The 27,409-nt window shown below is 46.0% G+C and overlaps 1 protein-coding gene across 4 annotated transcripts in view; it reads left to right on the top strand.

The window, feature by feature from the left end:
- The first annotated feature begins 224 nt into the window (after positions 1-224).
- The window catches only part of PROM1 (prominin 1), a 94,718-nt gene continuing 67,533 nt past the window's right edge, over positions 225-27,409 (top strand). For all 4 annotated transcript variants that reach the window (XM_073805087.1, XM_073805086.1, XM_033856880.2 and 1 more), the window contains exons 1-2: positions 225-499; positions 6,309-6,758. In XM_073805087.1, coding sequence (XP_073661188.1) covers positions 6,536-6,758 — 223 coding nt within the window. In that variant the 5' untranslated portion in view covers positions 225-499; positions 6,309-6,535. The remainder of the gene's footprint in view (positions 500-6,308; positions 6,759-27,409) is intronic.

Raw genomic sequence — 27,409 nt, 5'->3', positions numbered from 1 at the left:
ATGGTTGCAGCTAGGTCCCAGTGTGTGCCCCGGGGTATCGTGGCGAAGCTGCTCAGCTGGTCCAACCGGGAGCGCGCGGGCCGAACTCCAGGATTAGCTATCTCTAAAGTACCGAGCCAGTCCCCACCCGCCACCTGGCTGCACGCTCAGCTCTCCCGCCGCGCGCGGGTGAGTACATTTCTGGAAGCAGTGCATTGCGGCAGCCTCATCTGCGAGTCCCGCCCGGGAGCTGCGGAGGCCGCAACAGGTCCCCAAGGGTACCCTGGGCCTCTCCGGCGCGCCTCGAAGGCAGGCGCCTTTCCGGACCCGCCCCGTCCCGGGGTCTGGCCGGCGCGCGGGGCAGCGGGACAGCGGAGCGGCCTCTCCGGAAGCCATCCCGGTGGTCCCCGAAGCCGAGTCATAAATCATTCATGAGCGGGGGCCGGGCGAGCAGGGCTGGGAGGAAAGAGGGGGGCGGCAGCGGCGGCGAGGGCTGACCGGTAGCTGGACCGGGCGCACGGTGAGTAGCCGCGTCCTCACGCCAGAGCTCGGAAGGTGTCTGCGGTCCCGACCCGGGGGCTGAGTGCACCCCTTTCCAGAAAGCTGGGGGCGGGGAATGGGGAATGGAGGGGCTTGCTCTGCTCCCTTCTCCTCCCAACCCTCGGCACCCCCTCCCCGGGCCGCGGCAGGTGGTGCGAGCCCGGGAGCGTCGGGGGAACCAGAGGGGCTGCAGGGCCGGCGAGGTGGACCCTGCGAGAGTTCCGGGCAGGGCGCAGACGCACGCAAACTTTGCGGGCTGCGTCGTGGGTCTTATTTCCGCCCACTGGAGGGGAGCTGGCGGCTGTGGCCAGGTTCCGGGGCGCGAGCAGGCGGTGGTAACGCGAGTGGGACCCCAGACCCCGAGGCTACCGGCTCGTTCTCTGAGAGGGCGGCGGACGAGGCGAGGTTGGTCCGGGGCTTGGGAACTGTTCGGGGGTGAGGGGAGTCCTGGGGAGTGGAACGAGGGGTGCGGGACACTGACCTTCCCCAGCTGGGTATGGAAAGGGGTCACCTTCCTCTGGTTTGCTAAAAGAAGTACGCGGTGCAACCGACCATCACAGGAGGGGGGCTCTGAGGGTGCCATGGGAGGCCTTATCGCCTTGCCCATCTGGCAGCTCACGCACCCCTGGCTTGATGCATCCCCCGGTCTGCTTTGGGTGCACAGCACGGGGACCTTTGGCGATTGCCTGATGGAGAACTGGGTGATGGAGGCGCACCCCGCTGGGTAAGGCGCCGGCCAGGACAACAAAGGGAAGCGTGGACAGAGGAGGAGTTTCGCGGTGCGGGAGAGTCTGGGGCCCGAGGTCAGTTTCCTCGAAAGCCCTCGCCGAGAGCGGCGGGGGATGCGACCAGGGGGCCCTGGGGCACACGGCTTAGGACGGCGACCCCAGTCCACGCCAATCCGCGCCTCGGCGGGGAACCGGCGCCGACTCTCTCGCGGCAGCCAAGTTACTCCGGCAACCCCCTCCCCCAGGGCGACGGCGGATTCCTCGAGTCTCCTGGTTTCCCGCGCCCGCCTTGCCGCCTATCCTTTGTCCCGCAGCCGGAGAGAGGTTCCTGCGCGGAGGGAGCGAGGGCAAGAGCGGCCCCGGCCTGGCGGTGGGTTGGAGGGGAAGGCTGGGGGAGCGGCGCCACCAGCTTTCTGTAGCAACAGGTTGCGCCTGTAGCCCGCGGCGGCTGCTGACCTTGCTCCTGCCCGGGCTGGAGGAAGGTTTTCCCGGGTTTCTGAGAGAGGAGGCTGATCTTTGTTAACACAAGCAGGTGTGATTGAGGTCCTTGAACGTCCCCTCCCCCCATCCCAACAGAGACCCTCTGGAGACCCAAACAGCTGCTGTTCTTTGGTTGCTTGGACCGTATGAAATTGCCGTTTTCGAAAGACTTGAATAGTAGCAACTTCCTATTATTCAATGTGTGTGGAGTTACTACTTAGGCTTTTCTCACTCTTTTGTGAGTTTCCTCCTTCAATGTTCTGGAAGCTGTTCTGCCTGTCAGGGTGAGCCTGGCGGCCGAGTTGAGAATATTGCCGTTCGCAGGGGCAGTCCAGACCCTCAATCGACGGCCAGCCGTGTGTGTGCCAGGCGTCGTACCTATTCTATTTCCAACCCTCCCACACTATTTAAAACACCATTTTACAGACTAGCAAAAAGGAAAGCGTGGAGATTGTAAGCAACTGCTGTCACAGAGCTCATCAGCGGGGCTAGAGACTCCCAGTCTCGAAAGCCAGGGCTCTGGTCGCTGCAGCAGTGCCCTTTAGTTTAGTTTTGTTTTCTTAATGTATCCCATAATTTTTTAATGAACTTCCTTATGAGTTCCACCCTGGACTATTTCTGTGTATCTAGTAAGGTGAAGCAAAGTGCATCAAAGGATAGGTCGAAAATAATAAAACTTTAAACCAAATATTTTTTCGTTGGGACTTTAAAATATGAAGGAAAGCAGTTTTGCAGGGGCAGGAGTTCGCTCTGAGATTTGATCAAGGTCAGGATGCATTGTTAAAAATGACAGAAGCCAATTCTGGGTAATTTTAGCAAAAAAGGGACTGGATACTGGGTGGCTTAGCGAAGTGACAGAAAGGCTGGCTAGCCAGGCTTGGGAGCCCGGAGGAGTGGGACTCAGGACATGCAACAGGACCCCTGATGGGTGTACGGCCATGGCTGCCACCATTAGACTCCGGCTGTGGCTGCTGGCATGTTTCCATCATTGCTAGGATGAAGTGGAAACTGCCTCTGCCTCAGTGTGTCTCATGCACAAGCCCAGGAGTAAGCATCTGATTGGCTGAGCCTGGGCTCAGTTTGGGCACCTCAGCTGGCCTCACCATGGGAGGCAGGGCTGCCACCCCCTGAACTCACAAAGGTGGGCTCAGAAGTTGGGCAGCTCCCACCCGCCCTCCCACCCACCAAAAACCCTAGATGACACCTACACAGATCCTTTTAAAAGAAATTCCTTCAAAAATTCCATCAAAAAGAAAAAGTAGAGAAGAAATGAAGCTGGATGGTCATCGTATTTGCTTTTAAACCAGTGTTCATGGAAGTGCCGATCTCTGGACCCCAGGCTCAGAATCATGTGAGGTATTTGCTTAAAATTCGTGTTCTTGGGTCCCTTTCCCAGTTTGAACTCAGTGTATTTGGATGGAATCCAGGAATCTTCATCCCATAAACCAGAAAATGGTGAATCTACCTTAGCGATTAGTCTAGTGCCTGTTTGAGGAGAGAGGCCCCAAAGGAGCGATTTCCAAAGCCTGCTAAGTCGAGGATTGCAGCTGAAAGTATGCCCCCCCACCCCAGAGTGGTAGACCAGTTGTTCCGCCATGGATGAATCCGGTGAGGGGACAGTCTGCTCCCTGGGTTGGAGGAAACAGCTACAAGCAATCCAACACCTCCCTCCCGTGGGCTGAAGACTGCTCATAAACAGGTGCTTGACCAATTCTGAAATAGGTCAACACGACCATTTTGTGTCAGTCTTCTCTCTACCTGCGACCGTTTGATGTCAGCCATCCTTACTGAGTGCCTGCTGCGCGCCAGACTCCAAGGGTACGCAGAAGATGAGGAAGTCGGGGACCCCACCAAGCTGTTGGGCTAGATCAGTTCAATGCGATACAAGAAGGGCGTTTGGGTGCTTTTGCCTCACGTCTGTTCTGCAGTTGTGCTTGGGAAGATGGAGGTGTCTTTGGAAAGCGGCATGGATTAGCCAGGAGGGAACTCAGGAACAGTGCTGGCTCTCAAACCTTAGTTGTCTAAGAATCTGTCACCAGGGGAGCATGTTAAAAATGCAGATTAATGGGCCACATCTCCAGAACTGAGGTCCTATAATTTCATTTGAAACACAGACTCCGTTTTACGCTGATGCGGCTGTTGGGTCGAGAGCCGTCTTGTGTTTTCTGCTGGCAGTTCCCTGAGCTGCTCTCAGTGGCTCTTGCTACCTCGTGTGCTTTCCCAGGGAAGTACCCAGACCTTCTTTTTTGGAACAACGATTCAGACTGAGATGAAAACGTCTTCCTTTTTGCCTTGACTTTTATCCATTGTCTAGTGCTTCATAAGTAGTGAGATATTCCTAAAAGTGGTCTAAACTTTAAGAGGGACCTACCCTCTGGAGCAAGATGCACGTGCCGCTCAGGTGCTGCCCTAACTCAGTGGAACACCCCATCTTTGCATTTCCGTTGGGATTTCTTTTCCCCTGCTTCTTCACTGAGGATGTCTGGAAGTCTGTTTATTCATAGCTCTCCCGGGGGCCTTCTGCCATTTCCCTCCCGCTGTGTTTCTCTCTGTCCTCAGCTGAGGCTTGGTGGCATTACCAGGAAGTCAGCCTTTCTTAGCAGCTGAGCCTCTAATCCGTCAGCTGCTGTGCTCCTGCCTGCCCTTTAACAGATAAGATAAGATGTGAATGTGGTGTGTGCCTGTGTGTGTCAGTGTGTGGAGTGTACGTTCCTGGTGTGTGTTTCGTCTCTGTGAGTTGTGTGTCATTGTGAGCGCATGCATGGTGTGTGTGACGTGTGTGTGCATGCCCACCTGCCTGCCTGAAGCAGCACGGTCCTATTCTACCTGAATAACCACACACCGCCTCTTCTTTCGCATCTTCCTCCTGCCCTGTGCAGCCCTGCAGGCTTCAGAGAGAAATCTTGCAAAAGCCAACTTGCTTTGTTTCCTTCTTATCTGTTCTCTCTGGAAAAGACTTGAAGTCTGAGCAGGGTGCTGATTCCTGGTAGAACCAGTGAAAGGCTAGAGCACTTCAGAGCCTGAGGACAGGTTGTTGGCAGCAGCCATGCCTGGCAGGGATTGCCCTTTGGAGACAGTCACCAGGGTCCTGGTGCGTCTGTGTCTGTGGGTGAGATGGACCTGGAAGCTAGGGGTTCCATGAGGTCGGCACTAGGTGTCACTGGGGATCTGAGTAGCCCATGATTTGATAATGGGAGAGTCGAGGGTCATTCCATTGGCAGACCTGTGCAGAAGTAATAGGAGTGGTTATGAGGCTTAGAAGATGAGGCAGTATCTAAGGGGACCTGATATGAATGAACGTCTTCATTCAAATAGCTCATTAAATCCTACCTCTTGTGTGGAGCTCTCTTCAACTTGGTGGAATATAGGTAGCGGGTCCTCTAGCCTTTTGTGCAGTGTGTCACTTTCTTGGTAGTCCCTCGCCTCCATCTTGCATTGTGTGTTTCAGGAGCACCCTGTCTTTATTTTGAAAGTTCCTGAGTGTGTATCTGATGTAGGAAAGAAAATCAGGGTGTTCCTGACCCCAGAAAAGAATGGGCAAGCAGAGTATCCCCGTTGTTTTTGATTCATCTAGCCTGTTGCAGTGGTACACGCAAAGCAGCTGTTTTGGCTTATTTGGTTTTATATTCAGCAGCTCTTACTGATAGCCAACTGTATGCCTGCCTTGTGTTCAGTTCTGGGGAGAGAAACTCGAGGAGGACAGGTCCACGCTGCCCTCACTAGACACTGGGCTGGTAGCCGATTTTAGGTTCCTGATCTTTCTCCCTTTCCCCAGGGGAGGGCGAGAGTCTCGCTCTGATCTGCTTCTCATCGCCTGGACCCCGAGTCATCCAGGTGGTGACTTGGGACAGAGATTTCCATCAGGGCTACCTGATGAGCGTGTTAGAAACCAATGTCACCCGGCCTTAAAGAGCTTGTTCCCTGCCCTTGAGGCCATGCTTGTCTAGTTTGGGCTGGGGGTGAGTGAAGATGGGATGAAATGAGATCAGTGAGCACATTAATAAAATAAAAGGTGGAGTAAGACATATCTCCAGAAATGGGGAGGATAACCCAAAATTGGAGGAAAGTTAAGCATCTCATCTATTGCTGGGGGCCTCTGCTTCTCTGACTGAAAGGGAGGGTTCTGTAGGGAGAGTGTCTTGGAGTTGGGAGAGTCCAAACTTGGGCTTTGAAAGCAAACTACTGGGTTTGGATTCTACCCCACCATGAATCAACCATGGCCTCGGGCAAGTTGCTGGAATTCGGAGTCAGTTTCCTCTTCTGTAAAATGGGATAATGCCTTAACCGAGGTTCTACCTGCAAAGCATGTAGAACGTGTCTGGAATGTGGTAAGTGCTTAATGAATGTCAGTTTCCAAGACCACACACTCGTTACACTAGCTGGTATTTCTGGGTCTGGCCCCTAGCATGGAACCTTCCAGCTTTCCTGCCCCTGTGCTCTGAAGCAGGCTCTGTGTTTGCTTCCTCCGCCGCGGATTAGGCTGAGGGCTTGCTCTAAAGCCTTGCAGCCTCTCCTCCAGGGGAGCTGCCGGTGCAGGCGGGCTGCAGGCATTAGTGACCCCGCCCCTTCTCTCCCTGCCAGGGATGGTGCTTTGATCGACTGACCGTCCCCCCCCCCCCACAGCCGAGAAGGTTCTCTGCCACCCTTCACCGCATGCCAACCCAGCCAGAAAGCCAAGGATTCCGCAGACTCAGACCTCGCCACGCCTCTACTGCACAGAAACGCACTCCTGTCTTCCCCAAGGCTTCCAGAACCTCTGAAGAGGGAGGTCCCCAGTTCTGCCTCATGTTTGGGGCATCTTGCTAGCTATGGCCCTTCTCCTCCGCTTCCTGCTGCTGCTGGGGCTTTATGGGGACACCATGTCAGAGGGGCCGCCGCCATCATCCGCATACATTCCTGATGGTTTGGAATTTGAATTTCCTCCAACGAGCTATGAGACCAGAGATTCTTATGAAGCTGGACCTACTGGCATCCTCTTTCAAATTGTGCACATCTTCCTCCACATGGTGCAGCCGAATGCCTTCCCTGAAGGTAAGTGCCAGTGGCGGGACAAGATACAGTGTGTCTCCAAACATACTCACGGGCGCACACACAATATTGTTTGTTAATGACAACACGATCAGTGCAGAATATATTCCGTATATTAAAGTATGAGATTCAAAGTGATTGAATTGCACAGGAGCAGAAAGTATTTAGCCAGAAGTTAAGAAAAATAAATAGGTTGTTAGGAATGTGATGATAAGAAAATGAAAGCAAACTGTGTTGCCATGTTGTTTTTCCAATTCTTTATCCTTCTTCCCCTCTTCTTTTGTTTTGTTTTGTTTTGTTTTTTGGTTAGAGTATTGAATTGTTCTCAAGTTCATACCAAAGGTGGAAGTTAGGGTAAAAATGCAAATTCTCTGTCATCAAACGAGAAGTTAATAATGACCTCTCATGGCCATTGAAAGTTACAAATTTAACTCTCCTCCACCCACCGCAAAATGCAGTTTTGACACTGCTTAGGGTAAGGCCAGGGCAGACCATACCTGTTACCTGGGTAACTTGTTTGCTTCAGGTCTAAGAGTTTGAGTGTGAAGCCAGGAGGGAACATTCATGGCATCGTGCTGTTGTTTTGTGTGCGTACTCTCTGGCCTCACCACTGTGGCTCATCTGTACTCGGAAGTCTTCGGGGTATGTGTTTTCAGGAGTGGGATTATGAAAATTCAAATGGTCTGTGGGAATTGTCTGCTATTAAGGTTTGGCAGTCTAAATTTTTATTGATGTAATGTTAGATCTAGCTTAAGCTTGTTCTTTAAACTACAAAGATTTGAATATTATCATTGACTACTAAACATTATAAAATTTGTAGTAATCTTTATCATCTTCCTTAGCTGGCCAGCCATCGTTCATAAGCAGATTATTTGTGTGTGTGTGAGAGAGAGAGAGAGAGAGAGAGAATGTATTTAGTGAACTTCAGCACCTGTTTGTATTACGGGCAGTTTACAGATTTTCTTAATATATATTTACATAGAATTTTTTACATTTATTTGTCTCAGATTAAGCAATTGAAACAGTCTGAAGTGTAGTTTTCAATTTTTTGTTAGTTTAAATTTCGATTCAATGAAGTAAATCTCCCTGAGCCCTACTGTCACAGAAGAGAGTCCTGAACAAGTACTGCTTACTGTTTATGTCGCTGCTTAAAAGACTAAATTTGGAAATCCAAAGGACAGAAGTAGAAAACAAACTGAGTTTATTTATTCATGTTGAATACAAATTCACTATTCTCAATATCTTTTTGTTTACTTTTGGACTTGATGTAAATATAATTGAATAAATAAACACCTACTAGTGTTTTTAGTCTTGGTTTCTTTGTCTTTTTATGTAAAAAGCATAGAATTCAGTTGTTTAATACGAATTTACAGTGACTTCTTTAAAAAGATTGTGAAGTCTCCTGTGTCATTCTAAGGCAGATCATGTAATTAATCCTGTAATCTCTTTCCATATGTCGTTTTATTTTTCTCCCTCTAGATTTCATATGAAGGCTTCCTCACACTTGTTTCACAAGGGAAAACAGTATCTTTAAAGGTCTTCATTCAAATGATCAGGTTAAAAGACATCCTGCTTCCGATGCATTCTAGGGTTTTCACCTCCAACATCATGATTAGTCTAGAATTTAAATCCTAATGTAATCTGAGGGTGTTAGCCTTGCTTGTCCCTTGACCTTCGTCAATACTTACTACTTCGGAGAAAGAAATTTCCAGAAACAGACCAGCACTACCCCTTTCAGAAAAAATTGTCAGGTTGCTAAGAGAATATAATACTGAATTTAGCAGGTGACGTCTTGGTGTGTTGGTTTTCTTCCACCATCCCATTATTCATATTCTTTCACCCAGTTACTAGGTTTCGTAATAGCCTCAAAGTGCTCAAGAGGTGCTTTGCAACATAAAGGACACTATGAGGCAATCATCTTTTTCGTGTTTTTTTTTTTCCCCTTGGCACGTGACTTTTTTTAAAAAAATTGAAGTATAGTTGATTTACAATGTCCTGTTGGTTTCAGGTATACATCACAGTGATTCAGTTATACATATATATATATATTCTTTTCCCATATAGGTTATTACAAAATATGGAGTATAGTTCCCTACGCTATACAGTAGGTCCATGTTGGTTATCTATTTTATGCATAGTAATGTGCATCTGTTAATCCCATCCTCCTAATTTATCCCTCCCCTCCCCTTTCCCCTTAGGTAACCATAAGTTTGTTTTCTATGTCTGTGGGTCTATTTCTGTTTTGTAAATAAGTTCATTTGTATCTTTTTTCTTTTTTTGAGCCCACATGTAAGTGATATCATATGATATTTGTCATTCTCTGTCTGGCTTATGTCACTTAGTATAATCTCTAGGTCCATCCATGTTGCTGCAAGTGGCATTGTTTCATTCTTTTTAATGGCTGAGTAATATTCCATTGTATATATGTACCACATCTTCTTTATCCATTCATCTGTCAATGGACATTTAGGTTGCTTCCAGGTCTTGGCTTTTGTAAGTAGTGCTGCTGTGAACTTTGGGGCCACTGCATTTCATGAGCACCAAAACAGAGGCCGATGTCTTGATAATTGAAGATGCAAGAGAGAGAGAGAGAGAGAGAGAGAGAGAAAGAGATAGATTTATATGTATTAGCTTAACTAAATACATCAACCAAAGCAGGTGACTTCAGGATGAGTCCTCTGTGGAGTAACATCTTCACAGAAGATAATATCCCACAGGTCTGTTCTTTCATGTGAGAGAGAAGTTTTGAGTGCACAGTCCCGGTGCAGGAACAGAAGAAGAAGGGACGGCCCTGGAGCCTCGGCTCCTTCTTTTCATGCTATCATTGGGGAGTTTTCCACATTTACATCCTGTTTCCAACCAAAATGGAATACCCAGTTTTGCATTTGGAACTCTCTAAAGAGAAGCCCATCCTGGTAAATACAAGATGGAAAGGTTTTGTTTAGCTGTGGCTTGAGACAAAGGCCTATTCCTGGATAGAAGAAAAGATTAGCTTAGATTAGACCAGGCAGACAGGTAACTACAGCTCGGCAGAGTGTGCTCTAGTACCTGGTGGGTATTTCATAAATCCTGCCCCGATCTGAAACTGCAAGGGAGATGTGGTGTCCTGGGCTTGGCTCACTAAGAAGACAGTGATGGCTTACATTAGGGGGGAATCGTCTGTCCATGCATTAACCTAGAAAGGGTGTTGAGGGCAGGATGTGTGTGTGTATGTGGCGGGGGTGGGGGGCCATGGGGGGAGCTGGGGAAAGAGCATTCCAGGCAGAGGAAACGGCATGTCCGTGGAGTGGAGGAGACCGTGGTTCATGGTGGACCTGTGAAGTGCGTATTCGTGGAGTAAGTCTGCCAGGGTTGGGGAGCCAGAGCTGGAGGACCCTGACTGGCAGGCCAGAGAGTTCTGTAGCGGGAAGGAAGCTAAGGCAGCATGAGCACAAGTTTCATTCACTTGACAAGCATTATTGAAAGCACTGCCTTCTGTGGTGCACCTTGCTGGGTGCTATGAGCCAGTGTGGTAGTGGACTTGGGTTTTGGGAAAAGAATCTGACAGCAGCTGATAGGATAGGTCACAGGGAGGGTGAGGTTCCTGCAGTGGTCCAGAGGGTGGTAATAATGAACTCATGTGGGTTGAGGCAAAAGTAATGGGGGAAACAGAGGCAGAGTCCATTCTGTGTCCAAAAGACTTGGTTTAAGTCCTAGCTCTTGCCTATTACCTGCAAGGTGATCTAGGCCAACTTAATTTTCAGAGCCTCTGCTCTCATAGATGTAATGTGACTCTAATCATAACCCACTCTATAGCTTTTATCTGTGAGGCTTAAATAAAATGATGCATGTAAAGACGATGTTTAAAACCATGCCTGAAAGGCACAGAGAAAAATCCTCAGTAAACGTGGCTGCTCTTAGTATCATTACTCAAGAGGAAGAATTGACCAAATTTGACGCCGAAATTGGTGTCTCGAGGGATATAGGAAAGAAAAGGTGTCTCCAGGAGGGATCTTTACAATGTCCTTGCTGCTGCTTCCTCAGCAACACTACATGGGGTTGCCTTGTAAGAAGCGACTGTGTTGCTTTTGAAGGTAAGTGGGTTGTGTCTCCCCAGCAAGCCCCACAGCAGCAGAACTGGCTCTAGAAGCCAGGATTGGGATGTAGCGCTACTTTACCAAGTAGTCTTTACTCCCACAAATATATCTGCATCTCGTGGGTTCTTGTTTCTTCTCTGTTCTCTCCTCCTCTCCCCAGCATCTGCTGTAAGGCACCCTGTGCAAAGTGTTAGCTCATTTGAATCTCCCAGCAACTTTGAGAGGTAGATGATGGAGGTAGATGGCGGTCTTATTTCTATTTATTACATCCCCCTTTACAGATTGGAAAACTAAGTCAGGACAAGATTACATGTTCAAAGCACACAACTAGCCACTGGCAGATTGAGAACCCCCGTCTCCAGGACTATTTTCCCTGTGTTCTACAGCTTACTTTGTGGGTAATTGATTTCCTTTTTATTTTATCATACTGCTTTTAAAATGATTGTGAGTTACCATGAAAAATAGTAATTTTTGCACATTGAAAGCGTACATTGCAGAAGATTATCTGGTGTGAATGGTGAGCAGTGCCTTTTCCAATGTGGGGTGTCTATGATGAATTTGGCATAAATCACGACCCAGGTCCGAGCCTTTTTAATGGAACAAGTGAAAAAAAGGTCTCCTCAGCTTTTATTTTTTTATAAATTTATTTATTTTATTTATTTTTGGCTGCGTTGGGTCTTTGTTGCTGTGTGCGGGCTTTCTCTAGTTGTGGCGGGTGGGGGCTACTCTTCGTTGCGGTGCACGGGCTTCTCACTGCGGTGGCTTCTCTTGTTGCAGAGCATGGGCTCTAGGCACACAGGCTTCAGTAGTTGTGGCACGTGGGCTCTAGGCACACAGGCTTCAGTGGCTGTGGCACGCAGGCTCAGTAGTTATAGCTTGCGGGCTCTAGAGTGCAGGCTCAGTGGTTGTGGCGCACGGGCTTAGTTGCTCCGCGACATGTGAGATATTCCCGGACCAGGGCTCGAACCCGCGTCCACTGCATTGGCAGGTGGATTCGTAACCACTGTGCCACCAGGGAAGCCCTGCTTTTATTGCTATAGAAAATTTCTAAAATCATTTTCCACTCTGTTTTGGCATATTTTTAAATTAGATTTTAGGATGGTTGACCTATTTGTACAACATTTTCTGCTAATTTGATTTGATCCCGGGAGTTGGTGGGTCTGGGGGCGGAGCTGGGGAAGTGGTAGAAGTGGGGAAGAGGGAAGAGTTAAGCTTGGTTTCCTCAGACTTTGAGATGCCACCAGGATGTGATATTAACTGAGAGTCCTTCTGTTGCAGGTAACAGAAACCTAGCAGCAAAGGCAATCAGAAAAGGGGTTTATCAACAACAAGGTCCTACGGTATAGCACAGGGAACTATATTCAATATCTTGTAATAAACCATAATAGAAAAGAATATGAAAAGAATATATGTATATATTCTTTTATATATACGTGTGTGTGTGTGTGTGTGTCTGTGTGTATGTATGTATAACTGAATCACTTTGCTCTACACCAGAAACTAACACAACATTGTAAATCAACAATGCTTCAATAAAAAAAACTTTTAAAAAAAGAGGTTTATCATGAGGACTCCGGGTTACTTCATGACGCTCAAGGGGGTTGGGGAGGGGATCAAGCCAGCAGGGACTCGACCTGGCTCCCATCTTGGCCCCTCTCTGCCCCATGGCCTCTTCATTCCTCCTCCTTCCCATCCCCCTTTCTGGGTTCTCCCATCCTGTAATCCTCCTGGTGGAGAGCTAGGCTGCCAACGTCATAGGTTTCAGGCCAGCTTCCTGGAGAGCGAGTGGCTGGGCATTCTCTCTCTTTTTGTCCCAAGTCTCAGTTCTAGTTCTGCCCGGGGGCAGTCGCCAACCACGGGCCCTTCAGGTAACCGTGGCTACAGTCACACCTCATGCCTGGGCCGGGTGCTGTGAGCCTGGCACTGTGAGGCACTGCTGGCCCTGTGGCATCACAGGCAGGGAGGTGGTTTCCAGAAAAGGGGTTGTTGGACGGACAGTCCAATAGGTGTGTCTGTGCCAATGTCCACCTAGAATTAGGATGTTTTATTATATCCAGCACCTGTGTGTTCTTCCTTAATCAGACGGAGCCAGCACTTGTCTTCTTTACATCACGTGACTCAGGTTGGCAATGGGCCTGGACATAAATAAGGTCATGGAGGGAAAGGACTAACATTAGTTGATCCTGTCTCCCCAGTGTCACTCACTGTGCTGGGCAGTCTACGGCTGTCATCGCTATGCATCCGAACAATTAGAACAGCAAACAGCTGGTGTGTGCCGGCTCTCAGAGATTGGAACAACTCAGCAACTCTGTGAGCTTGGGGCTATTAATCTTGTTTTACAGAAGAGGAAGCTGGGGTTCAGAGAGCTAACTGACTTGACCAGGGTCACAGAACTAGCCAGGGGCAGAGCCAGGGTTTGAATTCAGGCAGGCTGGGTTGATTGTCCAGGCTCATAGTTGCCACTTGTATTTTGCTGATAAGGGAAGTGAGACTCAGGGAAGCTAAGGGAGTGTTCCACAGTCACACACACTGATGGCTAAGGGACCAAGCCAAGGTTTGACCCAGAGCCCTGTGATGCCCACGCCTGGGCTTGTCTCCCCTTGTGCTCCCTGGAAGGGGGCGTGTCTGGAGACTGTAACAGGCACTCCTTTAATCCATCTGATGTGTCTTCTGCTTCATAGTACAGCTTCCAGTGCTAAACTGAAAAATGAGTCCTGTTGACTGTATTTTCATAAACTTGTCCACAAAGTACTGAAACGTGCCCCTGCCTTCCCGTAAGTGAGCAGTAGAGGTAGGCTGTGCCCTTCTGGAAAATAAACATGCGCCAGTGCCGTGAAAGACACAAGAAGGAAAGCTTCCTGGTCTCCAGTGATGATGTCCTTTTTGAGGTCTTCAAATACATGCAGGAAATGAGAGATTAAGTATGAATGTAAATAAAGAGAGGCCACCCCAGCAGCTGCTGGATGAAGCCCATGTGGTATTAGACATTGCTGTCTACTGGATGGAAGTTCCAAAATGTACACTTGGAGAAGCAGCTGTCCAGTGTGGTCTGGATGGGGCAATGCTGGGGCAGAAGCATACAGCAGGAGGGACATTACAGGAGGGGTGGCCTGAGGCAGGCTTGCCACGTGCCCTCTGCTTGGCTGGGGTCTAGATTCGGAAATGAGTCCAACACTTGAGTGGTAGTGATGAGCCTGCACTCTGGAGCCTCTGCCTGGGTGTGATTCCTGGCTTCTATGTTGACAAGCTTTGTGACCTCGGGCAAGTGACTTAAACTCTCTGTTCCTGAGTTTTCCCTCTGTAAAATGAAGATAATTATAATATTGGGGATCATCATAATATTTAAATAATATTTATAAAGCAACGAGGACCTTGTCTGATAAACTAAGTGCTATATAAGTGTTAAGTAAAATATGAATGTATAAAACCCATATTCATTATAAGCTTTTAAATTCATCTTACGTCTTGATGATCACATGGACAGAAGAGCAAGTATTTATGTGACTCCCACCGCACTGGTTTCTTAGGGATGCTGTAACAAATCATCACAAACTGAGTGGCTGAAAACATCAGAAATTTATTCTGTCATAGTTCTGAGAACCAGAAAATCAAGATATTGGCACTGAGGGAGGCTGAAGGCTCTAGAGGAGAATCCTTCCTTGCTTCCTCCAGCTTCTGGTGTCTCCAGGTGTTCCTTGGCTTGTGGCTGCATCATTCCAATCTCTGCCCATCTTCACATCTGCCTTCTGTGTCTCTGGCTCACATCTCCCTTTGTTTTCTTTTATAAAGGCATCTGTCACTGGATTTAGAGCCCATCCTATATCCAGTATGATCTTATCTCGAGATCCTTAACTTAATTATATCTTCAAAGACCCTTTTTCCAAATAAGGTCACATTCATAGATTCCCGGGGTCAGGACTTGGACATATCTTTTGGGGGGCAACCATTCAGCCCATGACACCTATTACACACTTCTTTAGTTCTTCCAGAGAATAGCTCAGAGATATTAAGTGATGTGTCCAAGGTCATATTTCTGAAAAATTATGGAACCAGATTCAAAGCTGACTTGTCTGATTCCAAGTTCTTGAATTTCCATCCTATAAGTATGTAGTGAGCTAGACCTGTTGCTGTTTGGCAGAGATGGTGTCGACTGGGTTCCCCTGCTCTCAAAAGGCTGACCTTGAGCACAGAGACCTCCACCTCCACAGTCAGCTATGATGCAGGAGGGCTGGTCCATGCTGACTGTCCGGCATGAATAGTGTGCTCATGGCTGTCGAGAGGAGGGATTAGTCATGATGGGGAAATTGCAGAAGACTTCCTAGAGGAAGGAACATTTGAACTGAACTTTACGGGTGTGGAAGAGTTCAGGAAGCAGAGGAGAGCATTCCAGGTGCACAAGCAGAGGCCTGAGTGATGCAAGTTGAGACAGGAGCTTGTAGGATGTGGCCTGGTGAGCAGTGAGGCCAGAGACCTGCATGTCCGGGAGGTTGTCAGACCGTGAACTTGGGGAGTAGCTTGTGGGCAGATGGCAGACAGGCTCTGGAATGTCAGACCAATGTGTGCATGGGGTTCAGCAGACAGTGGAAAGTGGGCATCACTCAGTAAACCTGTAACCCCAATCAAAGCTACAGGAAGGAGGCAGTGGAGGGGTGGGGAGTGGGGTATGCATTGTCTGCTGTTTCTGGAAATTCTCATGTACACTTGGGCACTAGTGACCTAGCTCAGTGTTACTCCAGGTGTGGCCTTTGGACCAAAAGCATCAGGCATCACATGGGAGTTTGTTACAAATGCAGATTCTTGGGCCCTACCTACTAAATCAGAATTTCCTATTTTTTTAATTTAAAAATATTAAAAAAAATTTTATGCATACAGAAAAGTGCACCTAAACCTACAGCATGATGGCTTTTCATAAACTGCACACATCTGTGCAACTAGGCCCCAGATCAAGAAAAAGAACAGGCCCCCAGAAGAGCCCTCTTTGTTTCCTGGTTACCGTCCCCAACTCATCCCAAGGATAACCCTCTCCTGATTGTTAATAGTGTAGATTTGTTATACCTGGTAGAACACAGTAGTATGGAATTCTTCACATATTTTGTAACTTGACTTGCTCACTTAACATTTTATTGTGGACATCTCTTCATTTCTGTACCTGTAAGTGTGTTGCCTAAAATAAAATTTAAAAGCAAGGAACATAAAACATTCGTTCACCAATCTTTTGATGTACGGCCAAGGCTTACATTTTTTTACTATGAGTTGTTTGAAGTTTAACATCAATTAGATATATAATTGATATAAATAGCACCCATGATGCATTCTCTATAATTTTTGGTTCTTTATTTTGATTTCTTTGAAGTGAAGCAAAACAGAGTTCAGAGCTCTGGATTTTTTTTTTTTTTTTTTTTGCGGTACGCGGGCCTCTCACTGTTGTGGCCTCTCCCGTTGCGGAGCACAGGCTCTGGACGCGCAGGCTCAGCGGCCATGGCTCACGGGCCCAGCCGCTCCGCGGCATGTGGGATCTTCCCGGACCGGGGCACGAACCCGTGTTCCCTGCATCGGCAGGCGGACTCTCAACCACTGCACCACCAGGGAAGCCCAGAGCTCTGGATTTTTAGTTTGATTTTTTTCTCCCCAGACTTTTACAGCTTTCTCACATGTACTTCATCCAATGGACTGGCCTTTTCTAAGTCTTTATAGAACATTAGACTTAGTTTTCAATGCTCATTCTTTTTATGTTCATATTTCCTCCGTTTGTGTAATATTTAATTACACATTTGTATAATATTTAATTACTTATTATAGATAAGGAGGCAGAAAGAAGCTTGGGAGCAAACCCAGTATTATGGGTTGAATTGTTTCCCCCTGAAATTCATATGTTGAAGTTCTAACACCCAGTACTGCAGAATGTGAACTTCTTTGGGGGTAGGCTTGTTGTAGATGCAATTAGTTAAGTTGAGGTTAGACTGGGGTAGAGTGGGCTCCTAATCCACTTGGACTAGTGTCCTTATAAAAGGGGAAATTTGGAGACAGATCTGGACACAGGGAGGATGCCACGTGAAGATTGGAGTCATGCTGCCACAAGTAAGAAAGTACCGGAGGCCAGGAGAGATCTAGGACACATCCTCTCCTAGAGTCTTCAGGGGAGCACCTTTCACACCGATTTTGAACTTCCGGCCCCCAGAACTGTGAGACAATAAATTTCTGTTGTTTAAGCCATTTGGGGTAACAGCTCTAGCACACTAATCCACCCCGGAAGTGAACAGGTGAACTGATGTTTACAGAGGTCCAAGGGTACCCAACAGAGGTGGTGATGGTGACTTCATGGTGAGGGCTGGTATACAGCCATGTTCTCTGAGGAAAGGAGTTGATGGCTGGGTCATCTGATCAGCTGCAAAGTGGGGTTTACCTCCCACAGCCTCCACTGTACGTTTGAATAGTCACACTGTCCTAGCCTTTAATTCATGAAGATTCAACTCGATGTGCTGAAGAGTAAAAAAGAGAGAAATAACTTGAATAGTCCAAATATTTCTTTCTACTGTTGTACAACTGCATTATGTAGTGTGAAGCCACCTCCTCTGTCAGAGCTTAAAAGTTGTCACTGCTTGCTTGAGACAAGAGATTTAAGGGACTTCCATGAATAATTCTTTTTTGCCTGCTTTCTGTTCACTGCATTTCCTGCTTGACCTGAGGACCTAACCCCCTAGAGATCAAACACCTCATTCTGTTGCTTTCTTCCTTCCACTTGCCTTTTGGCAAACTCCCTTTGTTTCTTTAAAAGTTTCTTCATGTGGTACCTATTCTGGAGATCTGGTGGCTCTCATCGCATCATTTTGTCTGTGCTATCTGTGTCATTTATACACTTTTACTGTTGCGTGTTTAACACTGCCTTTTAATAGTTTGCTGTCTTAGATTGTACACTTATTGATGCCAGTAGTGCCTGGCACATTGGAGATCCTTCATAATCTCTTGCTTTTGTTTTGGTATTTTTGAACTTTTAAAACTATTGTACTTTCTCCCCTAACCACTACAAATTTCTTTCTCTATTTACTTAACAAAGGTTGAACATTTGCTATGTGTACTTTCTTGAAATACTAGTGTCACGATGATATCACCGAACTATCATACAGTAAAACCTGCAGGGCAGTGAGCCCTTCTGAAAGAGCATGTTGCTCTGCTTTTAATTTTTTTTTCTAGAATTTCCCTTACTGTCAGATTTTTGAATTTTTTTTTGTTTCTTTATTGTCAGCTGTTAATTTATCTCCGCTTTCTTCAAATCCTAATACTTCACTTTGTACACTTCAGCTTATACAACTATCTCGGTGAGTTGCAGTGGGTGGCTTCACTTTTTCCTGTAGAATTCAAAGTGTATTCACTTTGCGACAGCTATTTATATTTCAGAAACTTAAACTTTATTACCAAGATTGCTGCTTTTTTTACTTGCATGGGAAAACTCAAGTTTATAATTCTTTAGCCAACAAGATTACCAAATTTAACAGTAATTAAATATCTATGAAAAGCTCAAGGGCGAGAAATAGCTGTGACGTGAGGAACATCTTGTGTGATTCAGACTAAAGGTGACAAGGGCTTCTGGGGATACCTGAACAGAGAAGGAATAAGTATTGGATTAAATCTGAATCATCAAGGGACTTCCCTGGTGGTCCAGTGGGTAAGACTCCATGCTCCCAATGCAGAGGCCCTGGTTCGATCCCTGGTCGGGGAACTAGATCCCACATGCAGGAACTGTGTCCGCATGCCACAACTAAGAAGTCCACATGCCGCAACTAAAGGATCCCATGTGCTGTAGCTAAGACCCAGCGCAGCCTAAATAAATAAATAAAATAAATAAATATTAAAAAAAAAATCTGAATCAGCAAATGAGTCCGATTGTATACATTGGTTTCTTGCTCATTATTTATTAAAATAAAACTACATTTATTTTTAATATAAAAGCAATATACATACATACAAAGCAAATAACATTTTTTCTCGCTTTTTTTTTTTTTTTTTAATTTATTTCTTTGGGCTGCATTGGGTCTTTGTTGCTGCGCGCAGGCTTTCTCTTGTTGCGGCCACCAGGGGCTACTCTTCGTTGTGGTGCGCAGGCTTCTCATTGTGGTGGCTTCTCTTGTTGCAGAGCACGGGCTCTAGGCGTGCGGGCTTCAGTAGTTGTGACTCATGGGCTCTAGAGCGCAGGCTCAGTAGTTGTGGTGCAGGGGCTTAGCTGCTCGCAGCATGTGGGATCTTCCCGGACCAGGACTTGAACCCGTGTCCCCAACATTGGCAGGCAGATTCTTAACCACTGCGCCACCAGGGAAGTCCCTCTCACTTTTTTTAAATTAAAAAGAATTTATTATTTTTAAAATTTATTTTATCTATTTACTTATTTATTTTTGACTGCGTTGGGTCTTCATTGCTGCATGAGGGCTTTCTCTAGTTGTGGTGTGCGGGTTTTCTCTCTCTAGTTGAGGCGCGTGGGCTCAGTAGTTGTGGTGCGCGGGCTTAGTTGCCCCGCGGCATGTGGGATCTTAGTTCCCAGACCAGGGATATTACCCGCGTCCCCTGCATTAGAAGGCAGATTCTTTACCACTGGACCACCGGGAAAGCCCCTTATTCTTATTTTTTAATAAATGCATTTATCCTGAAATGCGGGGTTCTCATTTTTAATTTCTGGTATTTATAATTTCAGTTTTGATTTCCCCCTTTACCTACTTTGGCTAAAACCAATTGAGGAATTGAGAAAATTTTACTGTTTTGAAAAGGCATGAATGACAAAGAGTCAGTATGAGTTGTTAGAGTCTACTTATTTAAAACATTACCCATCTTCCCCTGTGTACTACTCTGCCATCCGCCTGGGCTTTGTCCCGAGCTATGTGGGCGGCACACCTGGAGTGATTCCTGGCGAGTCTTCCCATGCCTCTCCCCTCCTTGCTTTCTGTGATTGTGCAACGAAATATATCCCTTCAGCTACCATTAGGGTATTGTAGAGGTGGTTAATCACATCTCAGAGTTTCCTTTCAGTGAGAGCACGTGGAATAAAATATTCCTTCTAGTTGAAGTTTTTCCTGAGCAATTGGACTGAACGCTTCTGGGTGGCTCCTGGGAGATTTTAGAACAGTGGCTCCCCCTTCAGGCACAGGTGTAGGACACAGGTGTGCCTCTTGCTTCCTATGTTCCTTTTCCACAAATGCCAAGTGCATGTGGAGTGCCTGCTTTGGGGGATGGAACCACGAGTCAGATGGCCTCCACCTGCATGGAGCTAAGGAGTTTCACCTTGTGTCCCTGGGCTTCCTTTTCTTTTTTCTTCCTTCTTATTTATGTTATACGTATCCCAGTAAGCCTAGGTAGAATAGGAATAAAAATTTAAAATCCTAAAAAATAAAACACTGATTGGAAAAGGCACATAGACCCCAATGTTCCTAGAAGCATTGTTTACAGTGGCCAAGATGCGGCAGCAACCTGTGTCCATCAACAGATGAATGGATAAAGAAGATGTGGTGTATAAATATGTGTGTGTATGCATATATGTATATATATACACAGTGGAATATTAGCCATAAAAAATGAAACTTTGCCATTTGCTAAAACATGGGTGGACTTGGAGGGCATTATGCTAAGTGAAATAAGACAAACAGAGAAAGACAAATACTGTGTGATCTCACTTACATGTAGAATCTAAAAAAAACAAAACAAAACAACAAACTAGTGAATATAACAGAACAGAAGCAAACTCACAGCTAAAGAGAACAAACTACATAGTGGTTACCAGTGGGGAGGGTGGGAGAGGGGTAATAGAGGGGTAGAGGAGTGGGAGGTCCAAACTGTTGGGTGTAAGGGGCTACAAGGATGTATTGTACAACACGGGAAATAGAGCCAATATTTTGTAATAACTGTAAGTGGAAAGTAACCTTTAAAACTGTATAAAACATAAATAAAAACTTTAAAAAATTAAACAATAAAATCCTAAAAGCTAAGTTCTTCTTGAGTGGGATTAAAAAAAAAAAAAAAACCTAAATATTGAATCATTTAAAACTAGAAGAGAGAGGATGGAGACGACTCCCAGGGCAGTAGCTTAGGTGAAAGAAGTCTCTTCATCCTTTCAAGTAGAGTGATGTCTCGTTTATAGGAAGCAGCTTGAGAGACGAGCTTCTGTTTCTTAATTCTGTGGGAGGAAACTTCAGAGTCTACAAGGGCAGCCAAAAGGTGGGGACATAATTGTTTTTTTGTGTTTGACATTTCTTTAGCATTTATTTCAGGAATCCATCAGTCCTGTATTATTGTTTTAAAATATTTAATATTTTAATAATTTAATTGATATATCCTGGGAAGGGGAGGTTGTCTATGTTTGAAAATCCTATTGGAGGTTGGCTGACCCAGAAGCTCGGCCTCATGAGATTTGGACAGCAGGCTTCTGGGAGGGCGATTGATTGTGACGTGCTCACTGAATGCCACAAGGCTACTGTGGTGTAAAGTGACTGAATACTGGGGAAGCTTGCAAGGAACTGCATTTCTTTAAAGAGCCATTCCAGATATAACTTGTGCAATAGAAATAAAGCAGAGTAGAAATGAACGTCTACTCTGAAATTAACAGCTGACTTCAGAAATGAGTGCTTCCCTGCAATAACAGGGACAGACAAGTCTCCCTAAAGAACCTATTTGCTTACAGGTAAATCCACGTGTTCTACTGTGAGCATGTGTATCAAATCTGTCCACTTCTCTCTGTCAGGACTGTCCTCCCCCTGGCGGAGGCTGTCTGTCACCTGGACCAAGGCAGATGCCTCAACTTAGGGAAGAGAATGGGGAAGGGGGTACACAGTAGCCTCAAGGACTGTAGTAGTTACGGCAGCTGCCTCTCCGCTCTTCCTGGAACACACCACACGATGTCCTGCTGCACACCCTTGGCATCTGACTGTTCTCTTTGCTTGGACCGTTCTTCTGCATGGCTTATTCCTCATGTAACTTGGTCTTTGCTCAAATGTCATCTCCATCTCTGGCCACGCTCTCTAATTTAGGATCCCTCTCCCTAGTCCTTACGTTGTTTCGTTTTTCTGTGTGACACGTTTATTGGTATTCTGGTAAACATTTGTTATCCTGTTTATCAGACTAAATATCTTAAGGGCTGGGACTCTATTCTGTTCACCTCTTCCATACCGTATCCCCAGAGCCTGGGACAGTGCCTAGAACGTACGTAGCAGGTGCTCATTAAATATTTGGTGTGTGCATAAATGGATAAACTCATGCACACCTCCCTACCCTGCCCCTGCTGGCCTGTTAGTTCCTAGAAACTCTCTATATGCTCCTTCCTGGCAGTGGCGTCTTTGCACGTGCCTTGCCTTTCAGCCGGATGTTCTGCATCCTCTTAGTGGGTGGCTAGTTCCTTCATATCTTCCAAATCTCTGCCTGTGTTTCCTCCTCCGATGGGGCCTTCCTGACAAACTACAGCAAGCCGTCTCCTTGCTTTTCCTTCCCCAGCTCAGCACCCCCCAGTCATGCTCTCAGAACCGTCTCATCTTCACTCTGTGAGCACCCACAGTGCTGTGTCATCAACCTCCCCTTTCTCTCCTCTCCCGTCTTGATTCTCTTCTGGCAAAATCCCAAATCTGTCTGCACCGTTTTCTGGTTACTCCGTCTTCTCATGACCATATCAGAGTAACTAACTGCTTCTAGAGAACGTTGCAACTGTGCCGACAGGACTTGCTTTAAATGTATATCCACAGATCTACAAACACACCACACTCCTGACAGAGTAAATGCCCTTCCTATTTGCATACTTTCTCTTCTGTTTCTCAAATTTCTACTCTGAACCCTCCTCCGTCAGCCAGTGACCTCATACTTCATGGAGAAAATGGGTGGAATCACATGGAAACTAACTCATCCCTCCGTATTTTTATTTCCAATTTTTCACTAGGCTTATTCAGACATTTAGAATTCTTTTCCCCAAATGGAGTCAATAGTCAAAAATATCATTCTCAAAGTTTTGGAAAGAATTATCAATTTACCAGAAGGTCCTGAAATGGTTTATGCCACCACCAGTAATGTGTCGGGAATTTTTTAAGGTTGAATTAATTGTGTCTCATTACTTTCATATATATTTCTGATCACTAGTGAAGTTGATTGTTTTCCCATCTGTTTCCTTTTTGAGGAGTTTGTCAAATGTCTGTCAAATGCCTTCTGCCTAATTAGGTAGCAGAGTCACTCTTTTTAATATTGATTTCGTGTCAGCAGCTCTCTATACAGAAACCCTTTGCCTAATCTCTTTACTGCGAATTGGCATTAGGCCATTGGTGTTAGGGAACTTGTCATTTAGGGACGATCGTCTGGTCAGAAATAATCATCCGATTTCATACTTCCATTTTATAGATGAAAAGCCTAAGACCCAGAGACAGGAAGCTTGCTCATTTCAGACCGTACAGCCAAATGGGAGCTGGCAGGACAGGGAAGCAAGAAGGAGGGCAAGGGAAATGGTTGGCTGGGAGGGAGGTGGTGTCTGCTTCGTTGTTGCCAATTGGGTTCCTGGTACTTGGAGGACAGCAGGAGCCTTGTTGACTGAACATGCTATGGTTGACAATGTAAGTGAGTAGTTTATCATTTTTGGTCCTGTCATGCATTGCAAGCACAACAGACATACTTTTATTTGTATCCATTTTACAGGTAGAATATGTTCATATGAAATATACAGGAACAAAAATTTTACAAAGGGTCATAAACAGAAATTTTAAAAAGGGTCCATTCTCCACCCAAAGAACAAAGGCTGGTTTTCAGATTTTTTTTCCCTGGGCAAAGATTCTTTTGTTATTGTTTTTATATAGCTAAAGTCACCCTATATCCCCATATAGAATGTAAGCATAAAGTTATGACCTAGAAGAAAAACAAAAAGATATTTAGATCATCTGGTTTCAAACCCACTGGTCTCCTGTGTATGCAGATTATCTAGAACTGACTGTGCTTGAAGGTCTAGTCATTTTTTTATTATGATAAATGAGACTTAAAATAATAGGTTGTACATTTAAAGACCAGGCTAAATTAAGAACTTAGAGCTGGAGAGAAATCAGATTTTGTCTGATGTTTAGTGTACCATTGGAATGGCTGGGCTTTTAAGGTTCAACAATAATGATGATTTGGGATCTTGTTTTAGTTTGTAAGAAGTCTTTGATTTCCCAACCCCACCCCCTTTAGAGCTTAATAAAGAAGGTGAGGTGAGGGCTTCCCTGGTGGCGCAGTGGTTGAGAGTCCGCCTGCTGATGCAGGGGACACGGGTTCGTGCCCCGGTCCGGGAAGATCCCACATGCCGCGGAGCGGCTGGGCCCGTGAGCCATGGCCGCTGAGCCTGCGCGTCCGGAGCCTGTGCTCCGGAACAGGAGAGGCCACAACAGTGAGAGACCCACCTACCGCAAAAAAAAAAAAAAAAAAAAAAAGAAGGTGAGGTGAAAGACATGCAGGATTTTATTTTTTTTTAATGATTTACTTTTTTTAAAATTTAATTTTTATTTTATATTGTAGTATAGTTAAGTTACAATGTTGTCTTAGTTTCAGGTGTACAGCAAAGTGATTCAGTTATACATATACATATATCCATTCTTTTTCAGATTCTTTTCTCATATAGGTTCTGTAACAGAATATTGAGAAGATTTCCCTGTGCTATACAGTAGTTCCTTGTTGATTATATATTTTATATATAGTAGTGTGTATATGTTAATCGCAAATTCCTAACTTATCCCTCCCCTCACCGTTCCCCTTCGGTAACCATGTTTGTTTTTGAAGTCTGTGAGTGTGTTTCTGTTTTGTGAAGAAGTTCATTTGTATCATTTTTTTTTAGATTCCACATATAAGTGATCTCATATGGCATTTGTCTTTCTCTTTCTGACTTACCTCACTTAGTATGATAATCTCTGGATCCATCCATGTTGCTGCAAATGGCATTATTTCATTCTTTTTTATGATTGCATAATATTCCATTGTATATATGTACCACATCTTCTTTATCCATTCCTCTGTCAATGGACATTTAGGTTGCTTCCATGTCTTAGCTATTGTAAATAGTGCTGCAGTGAACATTGGGGTGCATGTATCTTTTCAAATTATGGTTTTCTCCAGATACATCCCAATAGCTGGATCATATGGTAGTTCTATTTTTAGTTTTTTAAGGTACCTCCACAGTGGTTGTACCTGTTTACATTCCCACCAACAGTGTAGGAGGAGGATTTTCTTAAAACAAAATGTAACAAAACTTCTTAAGAATAGTGCCATGATTGTATTTCTAGATTTTTTTTCAAGGAAAATGTTCTTGCCTAGAAGAAGTTAGTTTATTAGATCTGATTTAGGTGTCTTGTTTAGGGCATGCAAGTTTTACTGAACACCTGTCACAGATGCATAACACTGGGTTAGGAATTATGAGATTTACATGGGAGAGAGAACATTTCCTACTTTAACAATCTCCAGTAGAGGAGACAAAATGCATTTATAGAGAATAAATAGTCCAGGGGACATGTAAGCCAGTGGATCATTCAAGGTCACAAGTGGGTGATGAGTTGTAGGTATTTAGTGACAAGGATAGGAGGGTTTTTTGTTTGTTTGTTTTGTTTTTTTTGTTTTTGCGGTATGTGGGCCTCTCACTGTTGTGGCCTCTCCCGTTGCGGAGCACAGGCTCCGGACGTGCAGGCTCAGCGGCCATGGCTCACGGGCCCAGCCGCTCCGCAGCATGTGGGATCTTCCCGGACCGGAGCACAAACCCGTGTCCCCTGCATCGGCAGGCAGACTCTCAACCACTGCGCCAGCAGGGAAGCCCAGGAACTAGAATTTTTAACTTATAGTATTACAGGTTCTGTCTTTTTGCGTTTTTTTTGGTGAGGAGAGTGTTGGGAAAGGGGTGGAAGAGTATGTCAATGAAAGAAATTTGTTTAAATTTTTTTAATATTCTCTTAAAAATTCAAGTGAGATCAAAGTATATACAGGAAAAAAAATCCCCCTCCACTCTGCTCCTAGTTCCATTCTCTGCCCCTTGTTTGGGGGAGGCCATGGTCAATAGCTGAGACTTCTGTTGTCACATGACGGAACAAAGTGGGGTGGTGTTGATTCCCATTCTCATGGGAGTGTCTGTGCGATCATGTGCACCTTGGTGCAGACCAAAAAATGCGATTCAAACATCCTCAAGGCCAGTGTTCCTTAAATGAACAGCAGAGACAAATGACGCTTTCCAGGAACATCTTAGGGGAGGAAACGAACTCCGGGACTCCACAGGTACCTTGGCCATGTTGCCTGCCTGGATTTAACAGTGGTGGCAACACAGCTGCTGGACCATCTTACTCTCAGGCCCAGCGGCCCCCTCCCAGCCCCGTCCCATCGTCAGGGAGGCCACAGGGCCCTGAGCCTTTATCCGACTTGCGTCTTGGTCAAGGATTCCGAGCTTCAGGAGCCCCCAGAGGTCTCCCTGCTCCTGTGCAACGTGAGAGCCTGCTTCCTCTAAAAGCACTTGACATGATTTAAGGGCCAGCCTGCCCAGTCACGGGCTTGGCTGCATGTGGCCTAACAGGGAAACAGAATCCCCCGGCACGGATCTGTGTGAACATGTGGCCGGCGGAAGGCTGCAAGGGCCAGACTGGTCCCAGATGCTTTTCCAAGAATTGCTTCCTGTGCAGCATTTTTCTGAGCTCTTTTCTGGAAGAGCGAGTGAGTGCCATCATGAATTCTCATGCAAGCCGATGTGTGTCAGTCCTGCAGGGAAGCTGCTCCAATCAATTAAAGGAGGACTGCACAGTCACGTGCTGACAGCTGAAATGAAGGGCAAAACCGCACCAAGGGTGATCGAATTGTATTTTAAATACGGGAAAGGGGGCTCGCCCTCTGGAATACTTGATTATATACTTGGAGGCAGGGAGCATACTTTTGATAAGTTCTAATAAAGCCAGCTTGGCTTCCAAATGTCTGAAGCATCCATCCCTTTATAAAAAACCAAACCAAAGGGTTTAGTCATGTTCATGGAGGAGTTGAGCAGCAGAAGGTAGAGCTCCGTGAAACTGAAAGGTACAGGACTGTGGCTACCTGAAGGGGTTGTTAAAATGCATTCTCTCGGGCTTCCCTGGTGGTGCAGTGTTTGAGAGTCCGCCTGCTGATGCAGGGGACACAGGTTCGTGCCCCGGTCTGGGAAGATCCCACATGTCGCGGAGCAGCTGGGCCCGTGGGCCATGGCCGCTGAGCCTGTGCGTCCAGAGCCTGTGCTCCTCAAAGGGAGAGGCCACAACCGTGAGAGGCCCGCGTATCGCAAAAAAAAAAAGCATTCTTTCAAGTACTAAATTTGGACAGACTCATTGCAGCCGCTCCAGAAGGATATGGTGAACTCCAGGACCTGAGGCAGTTGCATCGTTTGGGTCCCCACATCCTCACCCACACCAGCCAAAGGAAGATATGAGCCAAGGAGCGGGTGGGTACCATTCATTCCAATGTCAAAGGACAGCGAACATATTTAACCAAACCAGGCGGCTCGAAGATGGGCTTGCTAAACTACATTCTTCAGAGAAGCAACACTTAACCTTGCGCGTGACAAACCAATTTAGTTCTGTCGTTTTTGATGGAAATCTTTGCAAAAGG

Source organism: Tursiops truncatus, chromosome 5 (assembly GCF_011762595.2).
Source record: "Tursiops truncatus isolate mTurTru1 chromosome 5, mTurTru1.mat.Y, whole genome shotgun sequence".
In the NCBI taxonomy this organism is placed as follows: Eukaryota; Metazoa; Chordata; class Mammalia; order Artiodactyla; family Delphinidae; genus Tursiops; species Tursiops truncatus.
This window is presented reverse-complemented; position numbering and strand designations above follow the sequence as displayed.